The 21,313-nt window shown below is 33.6% G+C and overlaps 5 protein-coding genes across 5 annotated transcripts; 3 read left to right on the top strand and 2 right to left on the bottom strand.

Annotated features, from left to right (window-relative positions):
* Window positions 1–8,051: 8,051 nt before the first annotated feature.
* Window positions 8,052–11,371, top strand: F4807DRAFT_408667 (Mak10-domain-containing protein). The gene is made up of 7 exons (XM_047996459.1): window positions 8,052–8,511; window positions 8,591–8,738; window positions 8,805–8,872; window positions 8,941–9,069; window positions 9,138–9,368; window positions 9,427–9,891; window positions 9,944–11,371. The coding sequence occupies exons 2-7, from the start codon at window positions 8,642–8,644 to the stop codon at window positions 11,207–11,209; spliced, it is 2,256 nt and encodes a 751-aa protein (XP_047858203.1). The 5' UTR covers window positions 8,052–8,511; window positions 8,591–8,641; the 3' UTR covers window positions 11,210–11,371.
* F4807DRAFT_408665 (mitochondrial carrier) lies at window positions 11,372–13,024 on the bottom strand. Its single transcript, XM_047996458.1, has 3 exons — window positions 12,760–13,024; window positions 11,899–12,653; window positions 11,372–11,825 (listed from the first exon to the last, which is right to left on the bottom strand). The coding sequence occupies exons 1-3, from the start codon at window positions 12,849–12,851 to the stop codon at window positions 11,701–11,703; spliced, it is 972 nt and encodes a 323-aa protein (XP_047858202.1). The 5' UTR covers window positions 12,852–13,024; the 3' UTR covers window positions 11,372–11,700.
* Window positions 13,025–14,350: 1,326 nt separating this feature from the next.
* F4807DRAFT_196107 (ARS binding protein 2-domain-containing protein) lies at window positions 14,351–16,838 on the top strand. Its single transcript, XM_047993762.1, has 2 exons — window positions 14,351–14,988; window positions 15,059–16,838. Exons 1-2 carry the CDS (start codon window positions 14,581–14,583, stop codon window positions 16,661–16,663), a joined length of 2,013 nt encoding a protein of 670 aa, XP_047858201.1. The 5' UTR covers window positions 14,351–14,580; the 3' UTR covers window positions 16,664–16,838.
* Window positions 16,839–17,050: 212 nt separating this feature from the next.
* F4807DRAFT_456225 (putative GMC oxidoreductase) lies at window positions 17,051–19,003 on the bottom strand (the record flags this gene model as incomplete). The annotated part of the gene is made up of 3 exons (XM_048000851.1): window positions 17,051–17,244; window positions 17,302–18,724; window positions 18,794–19,003. 3 exons carry the CDS (start codon window positions 19,001–19,003, stop codon window positions 17,051–17,053), a joined length of 1,827 nt encoding a protein of 608 aa, XP_047858200.1.
* Window positions 19,004–19,782: 779 nt separating this feature from the next.
* On the top strand, window positions 19,783–21,302 carry F4807DRAFT_196098 (uncharacterized protein). The gene is made up of 4 exons (XM_047993760.1): window positions 19,783–20,019; window positions 20,078–20,157; window positions 20,218–20,594; window positions 20,649–21,302. Exons 1-4 carry the CDS (start codon window positions 19,833–19,835, stop codon window positions 21,091–21,093), a joined length of 1,089 nt encoding a protein of 362 aa, XP_047858199.1. The 5' UTR covers window positions 19,783–19,832; the 3' UTR covers window positions 21,094–21,302.
* Window positions 21,303–21,313: the final 11 nt, after the last annotated feature.

Here is a 21,313-nt window from a genome sequence, read left to right as displayed (position 1 = left end):
AATATTTAAGCGAAATCTTTAACTTATATCTAACTTTAATAATTAAAAATTTTTTAAACTTTTTAATAATTTTACTTAAATAATAAATATATTTATTATTAATAAAAATTAATTTATTATTTTTAAACGTTTAAATATATTATTTCTTAATAAATTTATTAAATAAAAAATATATATAAAAAGTATATACTTTCTTATAAAATAAATTATTTTTATTTTAATTATTAAATAAGTTAAAATAAAATTAAAATTTTATAAATATGCCGTAATCTTTTAATTTCTTTACTTAATTTTTATTTAAAGAAAATATAATAAAATTAAAATATAAATAAATCTTATTTTAAAATAAGTAATTAATTTATTATTTTTATATAATATTATTTATATTATTAAATAATTATACATTTATTAATTTATTATATATATTATTAAAAATTAATTTAAATATAAATGGGAATAATTAAACTTATATTTAAATATTTATAAAAAACGTGGTAATTAACATTTATTAAATATTATTTACTTTTAAATTATCTTTAAATTTTATTTAAAATTTCCACGGGTATAATATTTTTTAAACTATTATTAATTTATTTTATTGTTATTTATAATTATTAAAATTAAATATATAAATAAAAATAAAATTATTTAACTTTTTAAAATAATAATATAAATTAAGATTTTAATTTTTAATAATAATGATAATTAATTATAATAACGAAACTTATATTATAAAAAACAACTTATAACTTTTATATTTAATTAATTATTTTTTACGGTTTTTTTTTTTAATTAACATGATTTTATTAATAAACGTAATTTTAAAATTTAATCTTATATATATAATATTATAATTAATTTTAAAAAAAATATTAAAAATTAAAAATATAATAATAATTACATGGTAATTATTTAAATTAATGTAAAAAATTATTAAATATTAATAAAAATTAATATTAAAATATATATATTAAAGTGTTAAAATATACGTAATAAAAAATTAAAAATTTTTTTAAAAAATTTTTAAGTTTATATAATTTTTTATATATGCGTAAAATAATTTTTTTAATCTTATATTTGCTTTTAAAAAATATTTATATTATATTATTATAATATAATTTACAACCAGGTAATTAATTTTAATATTAAAATATATTTTAATATTTTAATATAATTTTATTTATTTATAATAATTAAATATAAATGTATAAAATTTATTATAATATTTATTTATATTTATATTTTTTAATAATAAATTTTAATTATATTTATTATTATAAAACATATATATTTTAATTTATATAAATATTTTAATTAAGTAATATAATATATAATAATAAATTAAAAAACATTATATTTAAAGTTTTTATATTAATTATATTATATAAAAGATTTTTTTTTATATATAAATAAAGTTTTATTTTTAAATTTTAATACTTATATAAATTATTTATATTTATTAATTAATTAATTATTTAATTAATCATTTATAATAATTAATAAATGGCGAATTCTTAAATATTATTAAATTAAATTACATTTTTTAATTTATACTTTTATAAATATTTAATTAAATAATATTAATTTATAAAAATATAATAAAATTATTATAAATAAACTATTACATAACATTAATAACTTTATTAATAATTAAGTAAATATTTAATATAAATATTAATTATATTTTATATTATATATTTTTAAAAACATATAAATTAATTTTATACGTATATAATAAATATTAAAAACGCCATATAAAGTAAAACAATAATTAAAAACCTTATAATAAATAAAACGATAATTAAAAATATTATATTAAATAAAATAAAAATTAAAAATATTATAATAAATAAAATAATAATTAAAAACATCACGTTAAATAAAACGATAATTAAAAACATTATATTAAATAAAATAATAATTAAAAATACCATATTAAATAAAATAATAACCCCGTTAAATACATAATATTAAACTTAATAATATAAATGTTAAAAATATCTTTTAAAATATTATAAAAAATATAAATTTAAATTTTAAAAAAAAAAAAAAAAAATTTAAAATAAAATCTTTTCTTTACCTTATTAATAATTATTATAAAGTTACATATATTTTTAACTTTTAATATATTATTTAAAATGAAAATAAATTTTTATTAAATTAATATTATTTATATATAATTTAATATTTATTTAATAATATTTATATTATATTTTATAATTTATTATTTATTTAAGTTTAAAATAAATTAAATAAGTTTTTTAAAAAAAATTTTAATATATTTTTATTAAATTTTAATAAAACGTTATATTAATATAATTATTTAAATTATTTCTTTAAAAATATTAAACTTATATATATATGTAATAAATATAAGTAATTAATAAAAAAAAATTAAATGTTTTTTAATTATTAATTAAATATATTATAAGTATTTTATATACATTTATTTTTTTTTTATATAAAAAAACTTTATTTATTAAAAAAAAGATTTTTATTTTTTAAATATATTTTTAAAATAATAATTAAGATAATATTTAATTTATTATTAAATAAATTAATAAATTTTTTTTATTAAAAAATAAAAAGATATATTAATGTATTTATAAATAATATATTTTATATTATATAAGTGTTATTTTAAAATATTTAAAATATATTTAAGGAAATTTATATTATATAATATAATTTATAAAAACTTAAACCGAAAGGTTTTTTATTATTTTTTAATTTATATAAATTTATTATAATAAAAACATTTTTATTTTTAAAAATATATAACCACCTTTATTACGATATTTAATTAAATAATAATTTTTAGGATATATAATTTAAAAAAAATAATATTTTTTTATTTAATATAATATTAAATTTAATTTATATTAAAAATGTTATAATTAAACGTGTTAAATAAACGGGTTATATTTTTAAATAAAATATTTTAAACTTAACGTATAATAATTATAAAGAAAAATACTTTAATTTTAATAAGCCGCAAATTATAAATAACATTAATATAAAGTAAAAATGGAAAAAAGTTTATTAAAAAGTGGAAAATATGTTACTTAATAATAATATTAATTATAATTATAAAATTTTTAATATTAATTTAATTATTAGTTTTATTAATAAAAGGAATAGCGTTAATATATTTTATATAATAATTTTTTTTAAATTTTTTAATATTATTATTAAAAAAATAAATAATATATAAAAAGTTATATTTATTTAATAATTTATAAATACCGAATTTTATAATTATTAAATTAATAATAATTAAAAAAATATTATTAAAAAAATGTATAAAAGTTAATTATATTTTTAAATATTTTTAGGGATATAATTTTTAAACTATAAAAATCTTTATTATTTTATTTTAACTTTTATTATTATTTTTTTATATAAGTTAAATAATTTATTAATAATAAATAACATGGAAAAAAAAAAATAAGTAAAATATAAAAAAAAAAATTTTATATAAAAATTATATAATTTATTTTTTTTAATAATTTATTAATAAATTAAAATGTATATTTATTAATTATTTTATAATTATAATTAAGTAATAATTAAATTGCGTTAACACGGAACCGCCGTTATTATATATCCTATATTTTTTTTCTTAATTTTTAATTATATAATTAAGGATAATAATATTTATATTAATAAAACACAAGTAAATAAATTATTTTTTAATATTATAAAATAAATTTATAAAATAATAATTAAAAAATAATTATTAATAATAAATTAAGAACTTTATAAAATATATAAAATTTTTAATTTAAATATAAATATATTTTTATAATAAATTATAATATTTAGTTAATAATAATTATTTATTAATGAAAAAAAAATTTAAATAAAAGATAAAATTAAAAATATAATTTTAAAGTATAGCCTTCTTATAATATAATTTATTTTAAATTTTAATAATATATTTTTATTAATACGAATAAAAATGGGAAAAAAATTTTATAATAAACATTATTTAAAATAATTATAAAAATAATTAAATAAATATATTATTAATAAATATTATACTTAATAAAAGGAAATAAATTAAAATTTTATTACATTTATTAAATAATTTTATATTTACATTTAAACGTTTTTTAATAAAATTATTTACATGTTAATTTAAGATGGTATTTTTAAATTTATAAGTAATTATTTTAAGATTATTAAAATAAATAATTATAAGGTTTTTTATTTTCATAAGCTTTTTTAATTTTTTAATAATATTAATTTTTCGAGTTTTTTCCTTAATTTTATAAATCACGGGATTAATAAAAAAATTAATAAATTTATTTATTATATTAATAAACATTTTTAAAAAAATTTTAATTATAAAATATTAAATAAGAAACATTTAATAAAAAATTAATTAAAAGCCGCGAAAAAATTAAAATATAATTTAAATTAATTTAAAACTAAATAAAAAAAAAAAACCTATTTCATTATTATAATAACTTAATTATATAAATGTATACCCACATGTTTTAAATATTTAATAAATAATCAATGAAAATTAAAAGGAAAAAATAATAAATTATACCGGTTCGGATACCCCTAGAATTTAATCGATAAAACTTATATTAACCTTAAAGGAATCTTAAAAATTACTTGTTAAAATATTAATTATACCCATTAAAATAAAATTATTATCGTAATATTATATTATAACTATAATTTTATTTTTATTTTTATTATTATAAAAATATTAACATTATTATAATATATTATTAATTATATAATTAAAAATTATTTATTAATTAATTAAAAATTTATTAACTTAATTATTTATTTTAATTTTTTAATAAAATATTTTAAATATATCGATTTATAAAATTAAATTAAAAAAATATAAAATTTTATAATTAAAGTTTTTAATTAAATATTTATTAATTAAAAACTTTCCGCGCTTAAAATATATAATTATATATTAAATTATAAAATGTTTTATTATTTAAAAATGAAATAACGTTAAATATATTTTAATATAATATATTTTATTATTCGAAAAAAATAAAAACATTTATAAAATCTTACGTTTAAAATAATTAATAATAATAAAAATTTAACCGCGGAAAAAACTATATTATATTTCATAATTAATATTAAATTAAACTTATATTAAACTTATAAAAAATAAAGTTTTTAATTTATAAATATATATTTATATAATTATATTATAATTATTAATATTATATTAAAACTTAAATATTAAATAAAATAATATATTAAGTTTTATAACGATTTAAAAAATAAATGATTTTATTAATAAATTATTAAATAAAAAAAAATATTTACTTTAATAATAATAGGTATATATTTATTAAGTTTTTAAAATAAAAAAGTATATTATCGTTTTACTATTATTTAATTAAAATTATTTATGCTTTAGGAAAGGTTTTTATTAAAAAATTCCGGTACCATTATAAGTATATGGGAAAAACTTATTTAAAAAACGTTAAAACGGATTTAATTTTATAATAATAATTTTAATTTATTACGGAAAAATTATAAAAATATATAACGTAATAAAAAAATATAAATTAATTAAATAAAAATTAAATAAATACATATAAACGATAATTTTAATAATAATTTTTAAAATTTAAATAATATTAAAAAAAAAAAAAATAAGGAAATTAGGAATAAAAAAAAAATGAAAGAGTTTAATTACTTTATAAAAAGCGTTAATATTTATTTTTAAAAATCTTTTATAATTAAAGTTTTATTATTTAAACTTAAAATATAATAATTTATATATGGCTTTATAATTAATAATATTAAAAAAGTAAATAAAATATTTATTAATTTTAAAATAAATTAATATACGGATATATTAAATAATAATAACTTTATAATATTAAGTTTAATAATAAAAAATAACGTAATTATTAAAATTATTATAAGTAATATTAAAAATTAAAAAAATAAATTTAATATATTTAATATAATAAAGTTACGCGAAATAATAAATGTTATAAATAAATTAATTAATATAAATGTTAAATTTTTTAAGTTAATAAAAATAATATAAGTTTATAAATTATTAAAAATAAATAATAATTTAATAAATATATAATTAATTAATAAATTAATTATTTATTTAATGCGTATTATAATTAAATACGATTTTAATTAAATATAAATTAACGTTAACGCGGTTTTAATTTAAAGTAAAAAATTAAATTTTAAATAAATAATATCCTTAAATATTATATTTCGATATTTTAACGTAATTAATTATGCGTAATTTAAGAAAAATAACGATAATAATAAATAATTAAATAAACTTCCTTAATTATTTTATTATTTAAATAATAAAAAAAAAATAAAAAAAAACGTTATTATTTATATATTAATTAAAACCTTAAAAAAAAAAAATAACCGCTATTATATTAAAGTTATAATAATATTAAGTTATATAAAAATATATATTAATAATATAATAATTCATTCCGTTATAAGTTTTTTTAAAACGGTTAAAAAAATAATTTTAATTAATAAAATTAACGGATAAAAAAATACGGATATTTTAATAATTAATAAATGTTTAATAATATTTGGTTCATTTTTTTTAAAAGTTAATAAATAATTATAAGTTTTAAAAAAATAATTAAGTATAAATTTTAGCGGCATTTTAATAATTATGTTTTACGAAAATTTTTATTAATTTATTTTTATATAAAGGGATTTTTTATTTTATTTTAAAAGGTTTATAAATAAGGTTATATATAATAAAATTAAATAAAAGTTTCTTAAATATAATAAAAAATAAATTTTTATTTATTAATTTTAATTTAAGTTTAAATTTATAATATTTTTTAATTAATAAATGTAAATAATTAATATTATTTATATAGTTTTTTTTTACCGGTTACGGGATAAAAAATAAATAATTAATAATATAAATTTATTTAATACTTGTTTTACCCGTATAAATAATATTAAATTAAATAAAAAATTAAAAATAATTTACTTTTTAAATTAAATATATTATATAATTAATTTATAAATAATTTTAATATTTACAAGAAAAAAAAGTTAAAAAATATAAATTTTTTTATTAAATTATACTTTTTAAAAAAGTGAAAAATTAATATTATTATATATTATATATAAAATTATAAATAATTTTAAATTAAAAGTTTCGGTTTATTTTATTTTTATAAAGGAAATGCCGGTAAATATAATTAAAAATAATTATTAAAAATTAAAAATAATAAATAATATTTAATATATAATTAAAAAATTTATTTTAAATTTTTATTAATTAACTTTTTATTTAAATTATAACATGTTTTTAATAATAAATTTTTCGAAAATAATGTTATTATTATTTTTAATAATAAAAAATATACGTTTAATTAATTTATAAAATAATATTTTTTTTATTTTTTTTGTAAAAATTAACGTTTTAAAAAAAATTAATTATTTTTTTAAAAAAATTAATTTTATTTTTACGTTAACGTTTACGATAACGGATTTTAAATTTTAAGGAATAATATTAAAAGTAAAATTTTTAAGCTTTTTAAATTAAAAATTATTTAAAAATAATTTAAATTTTATTATTATATATATTTAATTATCCCGTATAATTAATTTAAATAAAGTTTACTTATTATTTTTTATAAATTATAAGTATTAAATAAATTTTAAATTTTCATATCGGTTAATAAATAATATAAAAAAGTTAATAAAATTAATTTTAAATATATAAAATATATATAATAAATTAATAATATAAATATAAAAAAATAAAAATTAATTAATTAATAAATGATTAAATATATTAGTTCGAATTAAATAAAGTTTACATTTTTTGGATTTAAAAAACTACCCGGAATACGGGAAAAGATCGGAAAAACCCCTAAAAGTTAAGTTATTATGGCATCCCGACAGGGTGCCCTCCAGTTTGGTATAGTAGTTGCTATAGGCGGCTTACGGCGAACCGGCTAGTGATAGCCTGATAGGGCGATTAGGTAGCCTCTTCAAAGGGCAACCTCCAGCTATTGGATGGGATCCATGTAACTGCAACATTTAAATCACCTCGTACTGGAGCTTCCACTTAATAAATCGATCCAATGCCTTATCTGTGTGTCACCTTCTATGTACTAGGTAGGTACTGAACTTAGAATCATGTAATTCAAAACCTTAGAAGTGAAATCTTATACATTACGTTTGTACAGAGCTTTGTCCAACTTTTTTTTTTTAAAAAAGCTGTGACAAATATTGCGCTTTTTTGACGCTAAATCTTATACCCTCAATTGTTAATTATCATTAATTCCTGATTCAAAGTCTAACATCTATCCTGTCTTTCATTCTACCGCGACAACCGCAAATCAAACTCGCATATCTGTTCATCACCACTGGTTACGGCACTTAAAATCAAATGACACCAAATTCATATTTGAAAGTCACTTGCCTAGGTACAGTGGCTGTCTCAGCCTGCTTTTTCCGTCTTGTATGACTATCATCTCGACGTCTCTCAAAGCTAACGTTAGTAATAACCGGCCGTATTCCATTCATCTGATATTTCAAACTCGATATGATGGCAATGTGGGCTGACTAATGGTAGTACTGCAACTCATCTCATCCCATCATATGACCGGGAGAGCCGATAGTCGAGATGCAGCAACAATTTGATCCGTTATCGCCTCCAAACATCTCCCATCCAGGAGTCGTGGCCACCGATATTACTAGAAAGTTTTCCTCTGCTGTCAAGAGTATGTTCTCATAGTCCTCCTATCCCAAGTCTCATACAAATAATCACTTGCTGACTAAAAAAGTAGCTTTGGCACCCGGTGAACTTGTTAAAGATGATCACTTCACGCTTTTCGAGTCCGTCGCGGCTCTCGAGGCAAGTACTCTGCCTATACTTACCTTAGTCTACAAGTTCTATAACTTACCTATTGACGGCTCTGCTAGGTCATGGACCCAAAAATGGATAGTGGCGTCCTAGCAGAAGGAGAATCATTAGACCAGGAATATGACGTCTCTCGCGACCTGCTGCCAGAAGAAATTCTTGGTATCATCGACCAATTGCTTTGCCTAGAAGTACGTCCTATATAACCCATCTAACTTCTATCGTAAATACGAGATGTTCTGACTGAGGTGATTATTAGATGGCCTGGCATCAGGGTTATCCTCTTTCGCAAACTCTCTTCACGAGCGTCTATATAGAGTCCCTCATGAAACCTCGCCCTACTAACATAGACGAGGCTGACTTCGTTAGAGACAGCCAGGGTCATGAGAAGCAGCCCAAATTCCTTTTTGTCTTACGCGCATATTGTCTGGGGCTCCTCAAGGCGTGCTGCTTTGTGAATGAGCTCGTCAAGGAAGAGCTTTACTACGAGGTAAGGATAATATGTTTTATATTGCACCATGTTTATTGAGAGTACTAACGAGGCGTAGGAGGAAGACTTCGTAACTAACACTTACGACCGCAACCTTCTTTTTGACATACCACTAGCATCCATCAACAGTTTACTGCTGAAGGCTCGCAGTGACCTTCGGCTAGCAAGCAATGATGTTCCTAAGGAGATATCTACTGCCCTTGAACTCCGACTTGAACTACGCATCGCTTTTCTAAGAGCTATCGACCTTGCAAGCTTGCGAAGAAACAACCCGGATTCGTTGAAGATGCCTTGGACGCAGATGAGCGGCCTAATCGAGCACATTAAAAAGCAGCACGAACTAGGGAAACCCGTCCCGGAGGCTTTTAGTACCAAGTTACAGCGGCGGCTAGCTAGTACCATGCCTCCGCGTCCCATGGTCCAACCTAGCTTCGAAGAAAGTTATGGTCAATTTAAGCGACTTTTTCAAGATGGTGTTGATATCATGGACGTCTTGAAATACACCGAACCGCAAAGTCTTTTAGTAAGTTGGTCGAAAAGCTTCTACATAAAAGAAATTACTAACCTTCTATTAGAATTTCGTTCTGCTATTTCAAGCACGAAAACCTCAGCCGTTAGTATATATAAGAACCCTACTTCAAAGTATGATCTGCAAAGATATGATCGTATTAGGCAGCTATAGCATCCGGCAAATACTCGACCATGACCTCTCCATTGTTGTTCTTCCCTGCGCGCCGCAAATAGATCGATCCTACGATGCCATTGAGGTACCAACCGATCCCCGACATCAGATCTCAGCGCAGATGGAAATCTTCCGGCAACGTGTGGCTGAATGCTACTTGGAAATCTTCAGAATATTCTGCCAGAACAGGTGTAGAGTCCGACGAACCCTATGCCATAACATCCAAGAATGGGAGATGCTGCAAGGTGACGTGGAAGAGATCGATCAGCTCCTCCAGAACGTCCTCGATGAAAAACCTCTCGCGATAACCGGGGGGGATCCTATCAACTTTTCGCTACCCCTTTCGTCTTGGGCCTACGTGTACAAGCTCAGGCAGATGGAGTGGATCGTCCAGCTTGGATTCGAGCTGGAAGTCTACCAGACTGACGAGCTTGCTGGCATGTACTGGTACTTGAACTACCTAGCTAAGACACGTGCGCAGCATGGAGACCGCATCAAAACGTTCACAATGCGTAGCTTAAACGAAGCGCGCGACGGTCTCGCTGGCTCTGGTGACCAGCACTTACCCCAATACACGGCCGCTAAAGACCGCGAGTATATGACGTCGGTGGCGTATCTACGCGTAACCATGCTCGATGCAGCTTGCACGTGGGAGTTCGCAGATGGTTTGTGCTGTTTGTATACGGCCTTACTACGATTGAATCTTATCGCCCCGCCGCAGCGCCCCTATAGTTCTGACACTTTGCGCTACGACCTGCGTATGAAGCCCTTCCGGAACATTTCGCTGCCAGCACTGCCGACATTCGACGAGTTTACACGTGCGACTCTACAGCCTGAAACCGCAACACACGACTTGTTGAAGTACGCCGAGAACGCAGTAGGCGGCGCACGAAAGGGGTACGAGGCCCTAAGCAGGATGTCGGAGGCGCAAGCTTTCAGCGCTAACACCCATGGTCGTTGGGTCGGTAACATCAAGGACTGTCTCAGAGCTGCGATTGCGGCGGGTGTTGCGGTGTCGACGCTTCAACGAGCGATAGAGCGGGCCGGTGGTAATGAAGGTCAAGGTCCATTAAATTTGGCATTGAAAGTCGAAATGCCAGAAACGGGCAAGGGTTATCATGATTGGTGGATTGTCCCAAAGCTGGTTCGTACGGCATGATACTTTTTATTGGCTTTAGGATATGTCTAATGGAGGCTACTTTCCTACGCACTATGCTACGTCTTTAGCTGAAGAGTAGATTCAGGGTTTCTGAGAAGTAATCTTACGGGCTTTAGGATAACATGACACCTAGGCCGTACTGAAGACGAAATTCTATTCAAGGGTATTAGTTCCTTGGCAACTTTTCAAGCACGTTACTCTTATGGTGATATACAAATGTCGTCTCTCCCTTCTCATCCTCCCTGTAGCTATTCGCGTATAATTTACCAATCGATTTCGTCAGCGTTCTTGCCTCGGCCATTCTTGCAACAACTTTGTCAATACGACAAGTCGGGCAAAATGGAATGGCTGAAAGACCACGTCCATCCAAGTCGTACAGGGTAAAGACACTTTCATGGCAGGTAGACAACACAATATGTACAATTTCAAAAGCAAAGTCAAACGTAATCTCTATGGTTTAAACAGAGGCTTCTCACCAAGCATCTGAGTATCTACGCCTTGGTGGCCTTTCTCGCCACAGCCCCTCGGAGCTTGATAGTCTGCTCATAGAGGACGTCCTTGAAGGCAAAGAGGAAGGCTGCCGTAAGGACGCTTTGCGTGACTTTGGGACCGATGCCTAGAAGTAATGTTGAGTTAGCGTGATTAACGAGCCAATTTAACAGCTTCTCAGGTCATAAAGCCAAACTTACCCTTGTACAAACCAGCATATCCCTCCTCCTTGATAACGCGACGGATGGCTTGCGTCATGCCCTCGCGCTTCTCGCCGTCGTCGGCTACATGCATCTGGCTCTTGACGGTAATGTACGGGTAGGTGATGGAGGTGGCGAAAAGCTTGCCGATGGCGCCTAGGAAGAAGGCGACGGTCGGGGTGACGTTATGCTTGCGTCGGCGCTCGTACGCGTTCTTCAACTGCTCGAACAAAGTGTACTGCAGGATGGGGTTGATAACCAGCACGAGCGCCGGCACGACGCCGCGGAACAGGGCCTGCGGGCCCTCGTCCCGCAGCAGCGCCATCAGCGTGCCGATCGTGGTCGGCTTCTTCTTCTCCACGACGGCGGTGGTGTCCCCGCCGCCGCCGGCCTGCTCCTGCTCGAGCTGGCCCTTGCGCGTCGTCATGCGCGTGTTGACGACCCAGATGGGGTTCGTGAGGATGACGGTGGCGGAGCCGGCGATGGCGCCGGCGATCATGGCCTCGATCGTGGTCAGCTTCTTGGAGGCGCGGCCGGCGCGCGTCGCCGCCGCTTCGAACGAGCCCCGCGTCCACTCGTACCAGTAGTAGTACACGAAGTTGGTCACGCTGATGCCGAAGACCGCGCTGTCGAGCCCCGCGTATAATCCGGCGACGCCCTCGCGCGCGACGATCTGTCGCACTGCGGCTAGGAAGGCTGTTTCGGCTCGCTTGGACTCGACTTGTGCGCGCGTCGAGAGGGTTACGAGGGGGTACCTGTTTGGAGGCGCGACGGGATGTTAGATTTCTCTTTTCTTTCTTCGAGTTAGGGGCTAAAGCAAGATGCCTAAAAAAACGATTGGTTGATGAGCCGTGAACGTACGTGAGGACCATTGAGAGGATGCCGCCGCCCGCGCCGGCGAGGGCGTGGGCGACGTTGTCGTTCTGGGGAATGGCGGGTTTCGACGACGCCATGTTTGCAGTTATTTTCGGGATTTCAAGGAAGGACTTCAGTTAAAGATCAATTCGTTTTGGTGGAAGAGGAAACCGCAAGTTCAAAGAAGAAAGTTAAAATTATAAAGCGTAATCTATCCCGAATGAACTTGCCCCTAGGTAAGCTTTATCGATGAGTAAATCCAGCATTGGGCAGGTTAGGAAGCCGAGGTCCGATTGCATCACAATGCGGCTAGAGCTCTCTCTTTTAGCGGGATGAGGCCCACTAATTCGCCTGAACCGAGTATCCCTATCGCTGTAAGGCACAAGGTCAGCATTTCTTTCCCCATGCTCTCCCCGGCTTTTGCCCCGCATTTAATTCGTCAAAGACTTTCTTTGAGTTCCGATTTTCACATGCGAGAGGGAGGCTCATGAAATTATTGTTAATATTCTTCTATCTTGTGATGCTAGACTGGATTATAAATATTGATAACTTATAATGCTTGTTATTTCATCTTAATATCTCAATTCAGATTTACCTATATATACACCGCATTCACCAAAGACTACTCCTACATACCACAATAAGATCTTACATGCCAACAGCTGAAAGACTCGATGCCACTTGACTTAGACATATATGCTTAGATAATGCCAGTCACATATCCTCATTCCTCAATTACCATCATTGCAACATTATCTATGTATAAAATACGGTTGTATGTTTCAGGCGAAACACAGCGAAGAGATCAGGGCGTGTGTCGCGATGCAAGTTTCATAACTGCAGGTAAAGAGACATTGATGATATGATTGATTGGTATTAGAATTTACACGATAATTCTGACGTGCAGGTTCTATAAATTATCCCACTATAATCTTACCTGAGCTGCCTGAGGTACATATATCTGTCCAATGGAATGGGCGGGACAGACAATTGATTTTCTGCATCTCAGGTCCCCCTTTTCTTCGATAATGGCGTTGGTAGTATCAGCTGTTGAACGCCACCCCAAAGGGGCAACCTTCACACAATTGTCATTTGGGGGCTATCACCAAATCACCAAATTATTGGGGAAATACTTGGGGGCTCCCCTTGGCTTTCCTTAGCTTCCCCTACAAAGTTCAGCAGCGAACGACAGAGTCACGTGGGATTGCATCCAAAAATAGCATCATGCAGGTGCAGCACAACTCCCGGTCCATCTAAAACAGCCGTGCGCTCTTGCTCGTGGCACCAGCCTCCGCCAGCGAAGTTTCTCAAAATAGAATTCGGCATAATAGGTATTGGCCACCGGAAAAGAAGAGGCTGTCACTAAGGAACTTTAACTTTCTTCTCAATAAGTTTCCCATTCACCTTTCGATAGAGGAAAGGCCGTTCTGATTCATATCATTCGAGCTCTACCTCAGCCAGTTAGAACCCGACATCAATTAACGGACGCCTATCCTACATCCTACTGCATAATAGCTAGGGGTTAATGTCTATCTGCCACTAAGACCACGCTTACGCCTCCATGAGCAAATCAACGGAAGAGCCAATTGTGTTATGAGATGAGAGGAGATCCCGTTACACACGACTTCTACGAGAATAAGGATACTTATTCGTTAGTTATTCAAATCACGGAGATCGCGAGCGCTATAACAATAACTTCGTGAAACTTTCAGCTTATCAAATCCGTCAGCCCGCGATACTTCAACCCACCTTACATAAGTACCTTTCATGCATTTCATTTAATATCCATGGGGATCATCGCATATCTCGCTATCTTATGAGGTTAAGATGGCTCTCTCTACTCCAACGAGCAACGGTTCCCGTCGCTTCAACCCGCTTCCGTCTCCCGGTAAAAATGAGACGCCTAGATCGGTAGGGATGGTAAGACCAATATTACCTCAAAAAAGCGTGACGACTACTTCTATCGAGGATGCCTACGTGAGTTTCATCCTCTACTGCAACCCGGCAGTGCCCTTGGAGACAGACACGTTCGCTCTCAGAGAAGCTTTTCGAACCCCACCAAAAAGCGAGGGGAAGAGCTTCAGTACGTTCACCTTGTTCGAACTCATCAAGAAGCTACACTCAAAGGAGCTGAAGACGTGGGCGGAGTTAGCCTTGAACTTGGGTGTTGAGCCGCCAGACCACGACAAGGGACAAAGCTCTCAGAAGATACAGCAGTATGCCGTCCGATTAAAGGTAAAATTCATTTTACTTCTGTAATAACTATAATGGTTCACTCGATAGCAGCATAGCTTACTCCTAGCAGCGATGGATGCACTCCATGCATATCAACGCCTTCTTCGATTATCTGATGGACAATCCGCACCCATACTGGACCCAAATTCCTACGGACCCGAACCCAGTCTGTGAGGATGGTAGAGATGGGGTTGCTGCCGAAGACGACATGGCTTTGCGCGCTTTGCTACCTCACATTCGACCTCGTCGAGGTCGAAAAAGACCTGAGGAAGATGGACTTAGTAAATCTCCGTCACAAAGACCCAGGTTAGAGTCTCCAGGGTTTGGCGGGGAGCCTAAAACCGCTCGTCCGGATACTCTAGATCCGTGGACCGCTCATCCGGATGGAAGAAACTCGTTCATGTTCCCATCAGTTGATCCAAGATCAAGCGTATTGCCAGAAGCAAATTCAGCCTTCCCATGGAGTAACGATGTTTCGCGCGAACCAATGTCAGCATATCCCCAGTCTGCGATGACGCCGTCGACTAGAGGGACGTTCTGGGGTGACACTACAGAACCTCGCTCGGCAATTAGTCCTAAAACCAAAGCTCTCGGGCGTCGCCATGGAGCAAAGGTCGTTTCTTCCGCTTGGAGAAGCGGCGGCGTATCTACAAGTGGCAGGCCCCGTGGGCGACCTCCAACAAATCGTCCCTCCGACGGTCCATTATCAGCAATCCCGGATGAACGGAGGGAATTTCAGGGGTCCCCTTTTGAACAGGGCACACCTCAGTCTAGCATAGCGCATACGCCGATGCTACCCCCCGAATCGGTACCTAAGTCAGCAGGACCTACCTCTGCGCCAACGTCAGCACCGACGACAACGCCGACTTCTGCTCCTGGCAACCGGCCTGCCCGACCGGGCCGTCTTTCTCTACAAGTACCAGAACGAGCCAGCGGCCCTGTCAGACTAGCGACTCCCCCACCTCCTGTTGTAATGGTAAACGGCAAGAGCCCGGTTAATGGGAACGGGACCAATGGAGGCGGTAAAGCGGCGGACGCCCCCGTGGAAGATGCGTTCACGGTGTTCGATCGCACTTCCGCTATGTTCACGGCCACATCGACCGACGATCACGGGAGCTCCGGAATGCATTTCGACCCTAGCGACAGCGACCGGACGAACTGCGACGAGATCGAGGCCATGTTTGTTGCAGATATACTTGAGGGGGCCTGGTATGATGAAAAGGGGCAGCCAGGCCCACCTGCTGGCGTCGACGAGGCAATGGCCTTGGTTAAGGTTGTCGTCGAGGGCATATCGAAACAAGCTCTAACGAAAGAGGCCTTCCTGATCAACCTCTCAGCGCTTGCGGGCGTTAAGTATCTGATGCAAGCGGGCAGCACCTCGGTACAGAGACTGGAGGTGGGCCCCGATTACACGAAGTACCACTGTTCTTGGGGTCTTCGTTTCGGCCCCGTAAGTGGGAAATTCCGACTCACGGAGACGGTTCCGCACGCGCGGTGGAAGAAGGGCGCTCAACGGCCGGACGAACCTAGGGGTGACTCCGATATCCCGGCCGAGGGCGAGGAGGCCGCGGAGTTTTGGCGTAGGAGATACGCCGACCTCTTGCGCGTCGTGAATAAGAGGAGCGAGGATACGACGCGGGTTGCTAAAGGAGTACAGGATAGCGAGCGGTCTTAGCGCGTGGGGGTTGGGCATTATACGGGATTAATTACGTCTTGTAAGAGTATATTCTACGGATTCATGATTCATGTTGAGTTGGGTTGAGGGTTTAAAAAGCCGCCGAGTTTTCATGTATATGTAATACTTTTTTGGTTCTGAGATACCCCTGATCGCATGTATTATCATATATTAGGAATCTAAAAATATTTCTGGTTCATGGGGTTGAGTAGGCTGGATAGGCTGGCTGGTTAAGAGGGTGTATATGGTATGTGATATGATATTTACCTTCATTTGTTTATGTTGATGGTATATGATTCACTATACGGTGGGCCAGTCCAAAGACGCCGCTGCAGTGGGCTGTATTTAACTACCTAGTTAGGTACCTACTGAAGTAACGCCTATTGTTCAGAGCTGGCTCATTCCAAAACCCCACGTCTCCTTGATCAAGTCCGCTGCTCTTTCGGCGAACGCGTACACAGTAGATTGGAGATTGGCTGTGCTGATTAGGGGGATTGCGCTCGAATCTACAATACGGAGGTTCTGAGTTCCGTAGACCTTCAGTGTGCTGTCTACAACTCCATTCATTTCTTTCGGTAACACTTTGACACAATATATTAGCGATTGAAGGAACAAGTCAACGATAATGAGATACCTACTTGCACAACTGCCTCCCAGGTGCCACATAGACGCCGCACTCTTCTGGATCCATTTCTTCGCGGTTTCTAGATCAGTAAGGTTTGAAGACGAATGCCTGCGAATGATGGGGTGTTTCAGGAGGTCAGTCAGAGGGCGTAAACGGGCAATGGTTTCGATGTAGAGCATATGCTCCGCGAAGAGATCCAGGTCCAACGAATTGGATAAGTAGTTGGGATTGACTATGGGAGCAGCCGATGTGTCGTTGGAACGAATATGGACGCTTCCACGAGAAAGTGGCTGGGAAAGCATGACGCAAAGAGTCAAAGTCCGACCATTTTCTTCGATCGGGCCACCCCATGGCCCAAGGAACGAGAAGTATGCCCCAGAAGCCTGCTTCGGGTCAAGAAGGGTCGCCTCGGCCACTTTGTAGTACGCTTGAGCTCTAACCTGGTCAGGATTCTCTCCCGGAGTGGGACGATTGTCGACAAGCAATTTGGTTAGTCGCTCTCGCCCTTCACTAGAGAGGTGTTCCATGATAGGAAGATATGCGTATGTGTACACTCCCATCGAGGTAAGTAGACCGGTCCGACGTTCTGCGAAGTCAGTTATGGCTTGTTCACGCACGGATGGGTCCAGAATGAGAGGGTCAAGCGTTTCCAGGGTGTCCACCGCCCCGTAGCTAATCGTGTCGATTAGATGATCATAAAGGTTCTCTCCAACTCCTGGGAGATCGACGATAGGGTCAATGCCGTGCTTTTCCAGGAAACTTGCATTGCCGATTCCAGAAAGCTCTAATATCTTGGGCGACTGAAGAGCACCTGCGGCAAGTATAACCTCCTTGTTACAGATGGCTTTTCGGCACTCGCCTTTATAGTTATAAAGAACCCCAGAAGCTACGATGGACTCCTTGCTGTTTGGGCCTTCGCTGTCGAAAAGGATCTTTTCAACAGTGGAATTTGTGAGGACCTCCAAATTCTTTCTCGTCTTACTACTAGCGTAGTATGCCGAAGCGGCATTGGTTCTCTCCTTTGTGACTGGGTCGACGGTTGCGAGGCAAGAAAAACTCCCCAAAGACCCGTTGATGAAGGGATCTTGTACGGTGTAGTAGCCATTGACGCGAAATGTGTCTGCCCAAGCCTTCCTTATGGGATGGGACGGGTTCCCGGGGAACGAGGTTGGAAGAGGACCGTGCGTGTCACTATGATCTGTCCATCCGTCAATGCCGAGCGCCTCTGCCAGCGAGCTGTCGACCGGAGGAGAAGTATAAGCTTTGGCATAGTACGGGCGTAGAGTCTCCCAATTCCAGCCACTATTCCCAAGAGACGAGCCCCAATGATCAATCACGGACGGGTTGCATGGAACAAACACCTGAGCATTAATGGCACTAGAGCCTCCAAGTGTTTTGCCTTGGCTGACCCCAATTGATCTCTCGTTGAGCAATGGCTTTGGTAAGTTTTAGTAAAGATATCCAAGACGAGTGATGTTATATGTAGAAACCCGATATGTACACACCTGTGGCTCAGTCCGGAAGCCCCAATCTACCTCAGTGCCCTGCAAAGATGTCCAGGAAGCCGGGGTCTTAATCCGTTGGTCTGGGCTGAAATCAGCTCCGGCCTCTAAGACGAGGACGCGTTGACTTGGAATTTCAGAAAGACGAGTTGCGACTACTAAACCGGCCGTACCACCACCTACAACGATGAAGTCATATGTATCTGGTGACATCTTGATGGAATAGTAAAGTTGGCAGTCTAAATGGTGGGCAACAAAGTCAATATTTGGAGCGGACGGGAAGAAACAACAAAAATATAGACTACAGCATACCTTGGGAGTGGGAATTCTATTACACCCAAAACTAAGGGGTTAAGCGCTAGGCAAACAACCATAAAGCCCCATATGCAGTTGGTCGTCACGCATCCTACGCCAATTCGGCGAAGCAACGACGCAATGCCGTCTCACGACAGTGAGAGATTTATGTGAGGCTATGTTAGAGAGGGGGCGGATGAAGGCTGGGGTTTACACCTACATAGGTACCTATTAGGTACCTGGATAATGAAAGCGAAGTTGCTTCCATAATAAAGTGCGACCTGTTGGTGATAATTTCGCATGTTCCTTATGCAGGTTCCGACCAACAGTATGTGGATTATTCTCAAAGCAGCCTTGGAAGGGTTACAATACAATATTGATATCCATCTTGCATGATGGATGGTGCTTGAGCAACGTAACTTCCATTTATTAATTGAAGGCTGAACCGACTGTGTAGCTATGGATGTCTAAGCTGCGATCATCAGAGTGAAATCCATTCGGCAAACCTCCACCTATGCCGTACGTACCTGGGTAGGTAGATTTTGTTTTCAATGGCCAACAAAAGAAGGGGTTAGGTGTATGAATGAGGCCTATTGTTATCAGTAATTGGTTTCGAAACACTTTACTTCAAGCCTCGTGCCCCCTTTTCCAATTGTAGTTCTCACACTTGCACGGGTTGTTTCATACAAAGGTCTTCTCTAGTGGATGATTACCTAGTTATTTTCTCGAGATTTCAATGTGAGCTATTATGGAGCTTACGCTGATTGCCATCCGAACTGCTATAGTGCTGTCAATTAGCACCACACTGGCCATTATCGCCGTTGGACTCCGCCTATGGTCTAGGAAACTGATGGGAACGCCTCTTGCGTTCAACGACTACATGGTAATTATTGCCACGATTCTGGCTCTTGGAGTATATTCAAATGCCATGATAGGTAATATATGCAAATTCAACTCGGTTGAGACGAAGTATTCGCTAAAACATGGGCGTAGAAGTCTTTACCGGAGGCATTGGTCATCATGTCAAGGATATTATGGAGAAAGATCCAAATCTGATTACTCTCTACTTGAAGGTGAATACCAGCTCGACGAGTGTTATTAAGAGTTGCTTATTGACCTTTAGGTTTACTTAGTCATTCACAGCTGCCCAGTTACTCTGGGCTGCCTCGAACACTTGCGTTAAGTTCTCGATACTATCATTATATATGATCATATTCCCAGGCCCTAGATTTGCGCATTGCTGCCGCGGCTTAATGGCTATCACCATAGTTTATTTTATCAGCGTGGTGGCAGAGTCTTTCGCCCTTTGCCATCCAGTGGAGTTCAACTGGTACAAAACTATTCCAGGAGCCTGGTGCGAAAATCAGGGCCTTTCTTACCTTATTGCTGGGATTACCAATCTAGTTATTGACGCATCTATCGTGATATTGCCAATGCCTATGCTATTTAGTTTACGCTTGACGCTGCTAAAGAGATTTGGTGTTGCCGGCATGTTCAGCCTCGGGGCGGTGTAAGTAATTCAATCAAATCAATGATAGCACAGAGACTGACTGCTAGGTTTTAGCATATGTGTATTGTCTCTCCTAAGGGTTTTGTGGCTTATATCATGGGACGTTAGTGACTTGACATATGGAGTTGGCTTAGGAACGATCTACTCTACTCTTGAACCAACTCTTGGAATCGTGAATTCCTGTCTTCCAGTCATCAAACCTTCCCTTAAACGGATATTTGCTGCTAATAGTGGTGATTGGACTAAGAAGGTTCTGAAGAGGTCCACAGCAACAGGAAGTCAAGACACCAGTACTCCGCCCGCCATAGGTCCCCTCAGTCATGGCTTCGAGCGACTCGACGACAGCATTCCCCTCGCTAACGTCCGCGCCCATACTCGAACAAACAACACTAGCAGGTGGGACAATACAGAGGATATAAACAACATCCTAATTACACGGGAATGGGAAGTGAATCGCTCTGTCTTAGGCCGCGGGGAGGGTCTTTCATATGGGTTATAAGCTATAGATCAAACGGCAGCGGGAAAGATACGGGACCACGGAATGGTTCAGTTCATGTACATATATTCGCTTCTTCGTATATACCTACCTAGGTAGGTATGGAGGCTTCCACATCTTTCATTTCACGAACCGACATTTTACCTTCGTACCCAAACACACAAACACAAAATGCACACATCTCTTAGGCTGGACACAATGATAGTCAGGTTGTTGGCGCAGG

Source organism: Annulohypoxylon truncatum (genome assembly GCF_022578515.1).
Source record: "Annulohypoxylon truncatum strain CBS 140777 unplaced genomic scaffold F4807scaffold_3, whole genome shotgun sequence".
Classification (NCBI taxonomy): Eukaryota; Fungi; Ascomycota; class Sordariomycetes; order Xylariales; family Hypoxylaceae; genus Annulohypoxylon; species Annulohypoxylon truncatum.
Note: the sequence above shows the minus strand (reverse complement) of the source record. Positions and strands in the feature narration are given on the sequence as shown.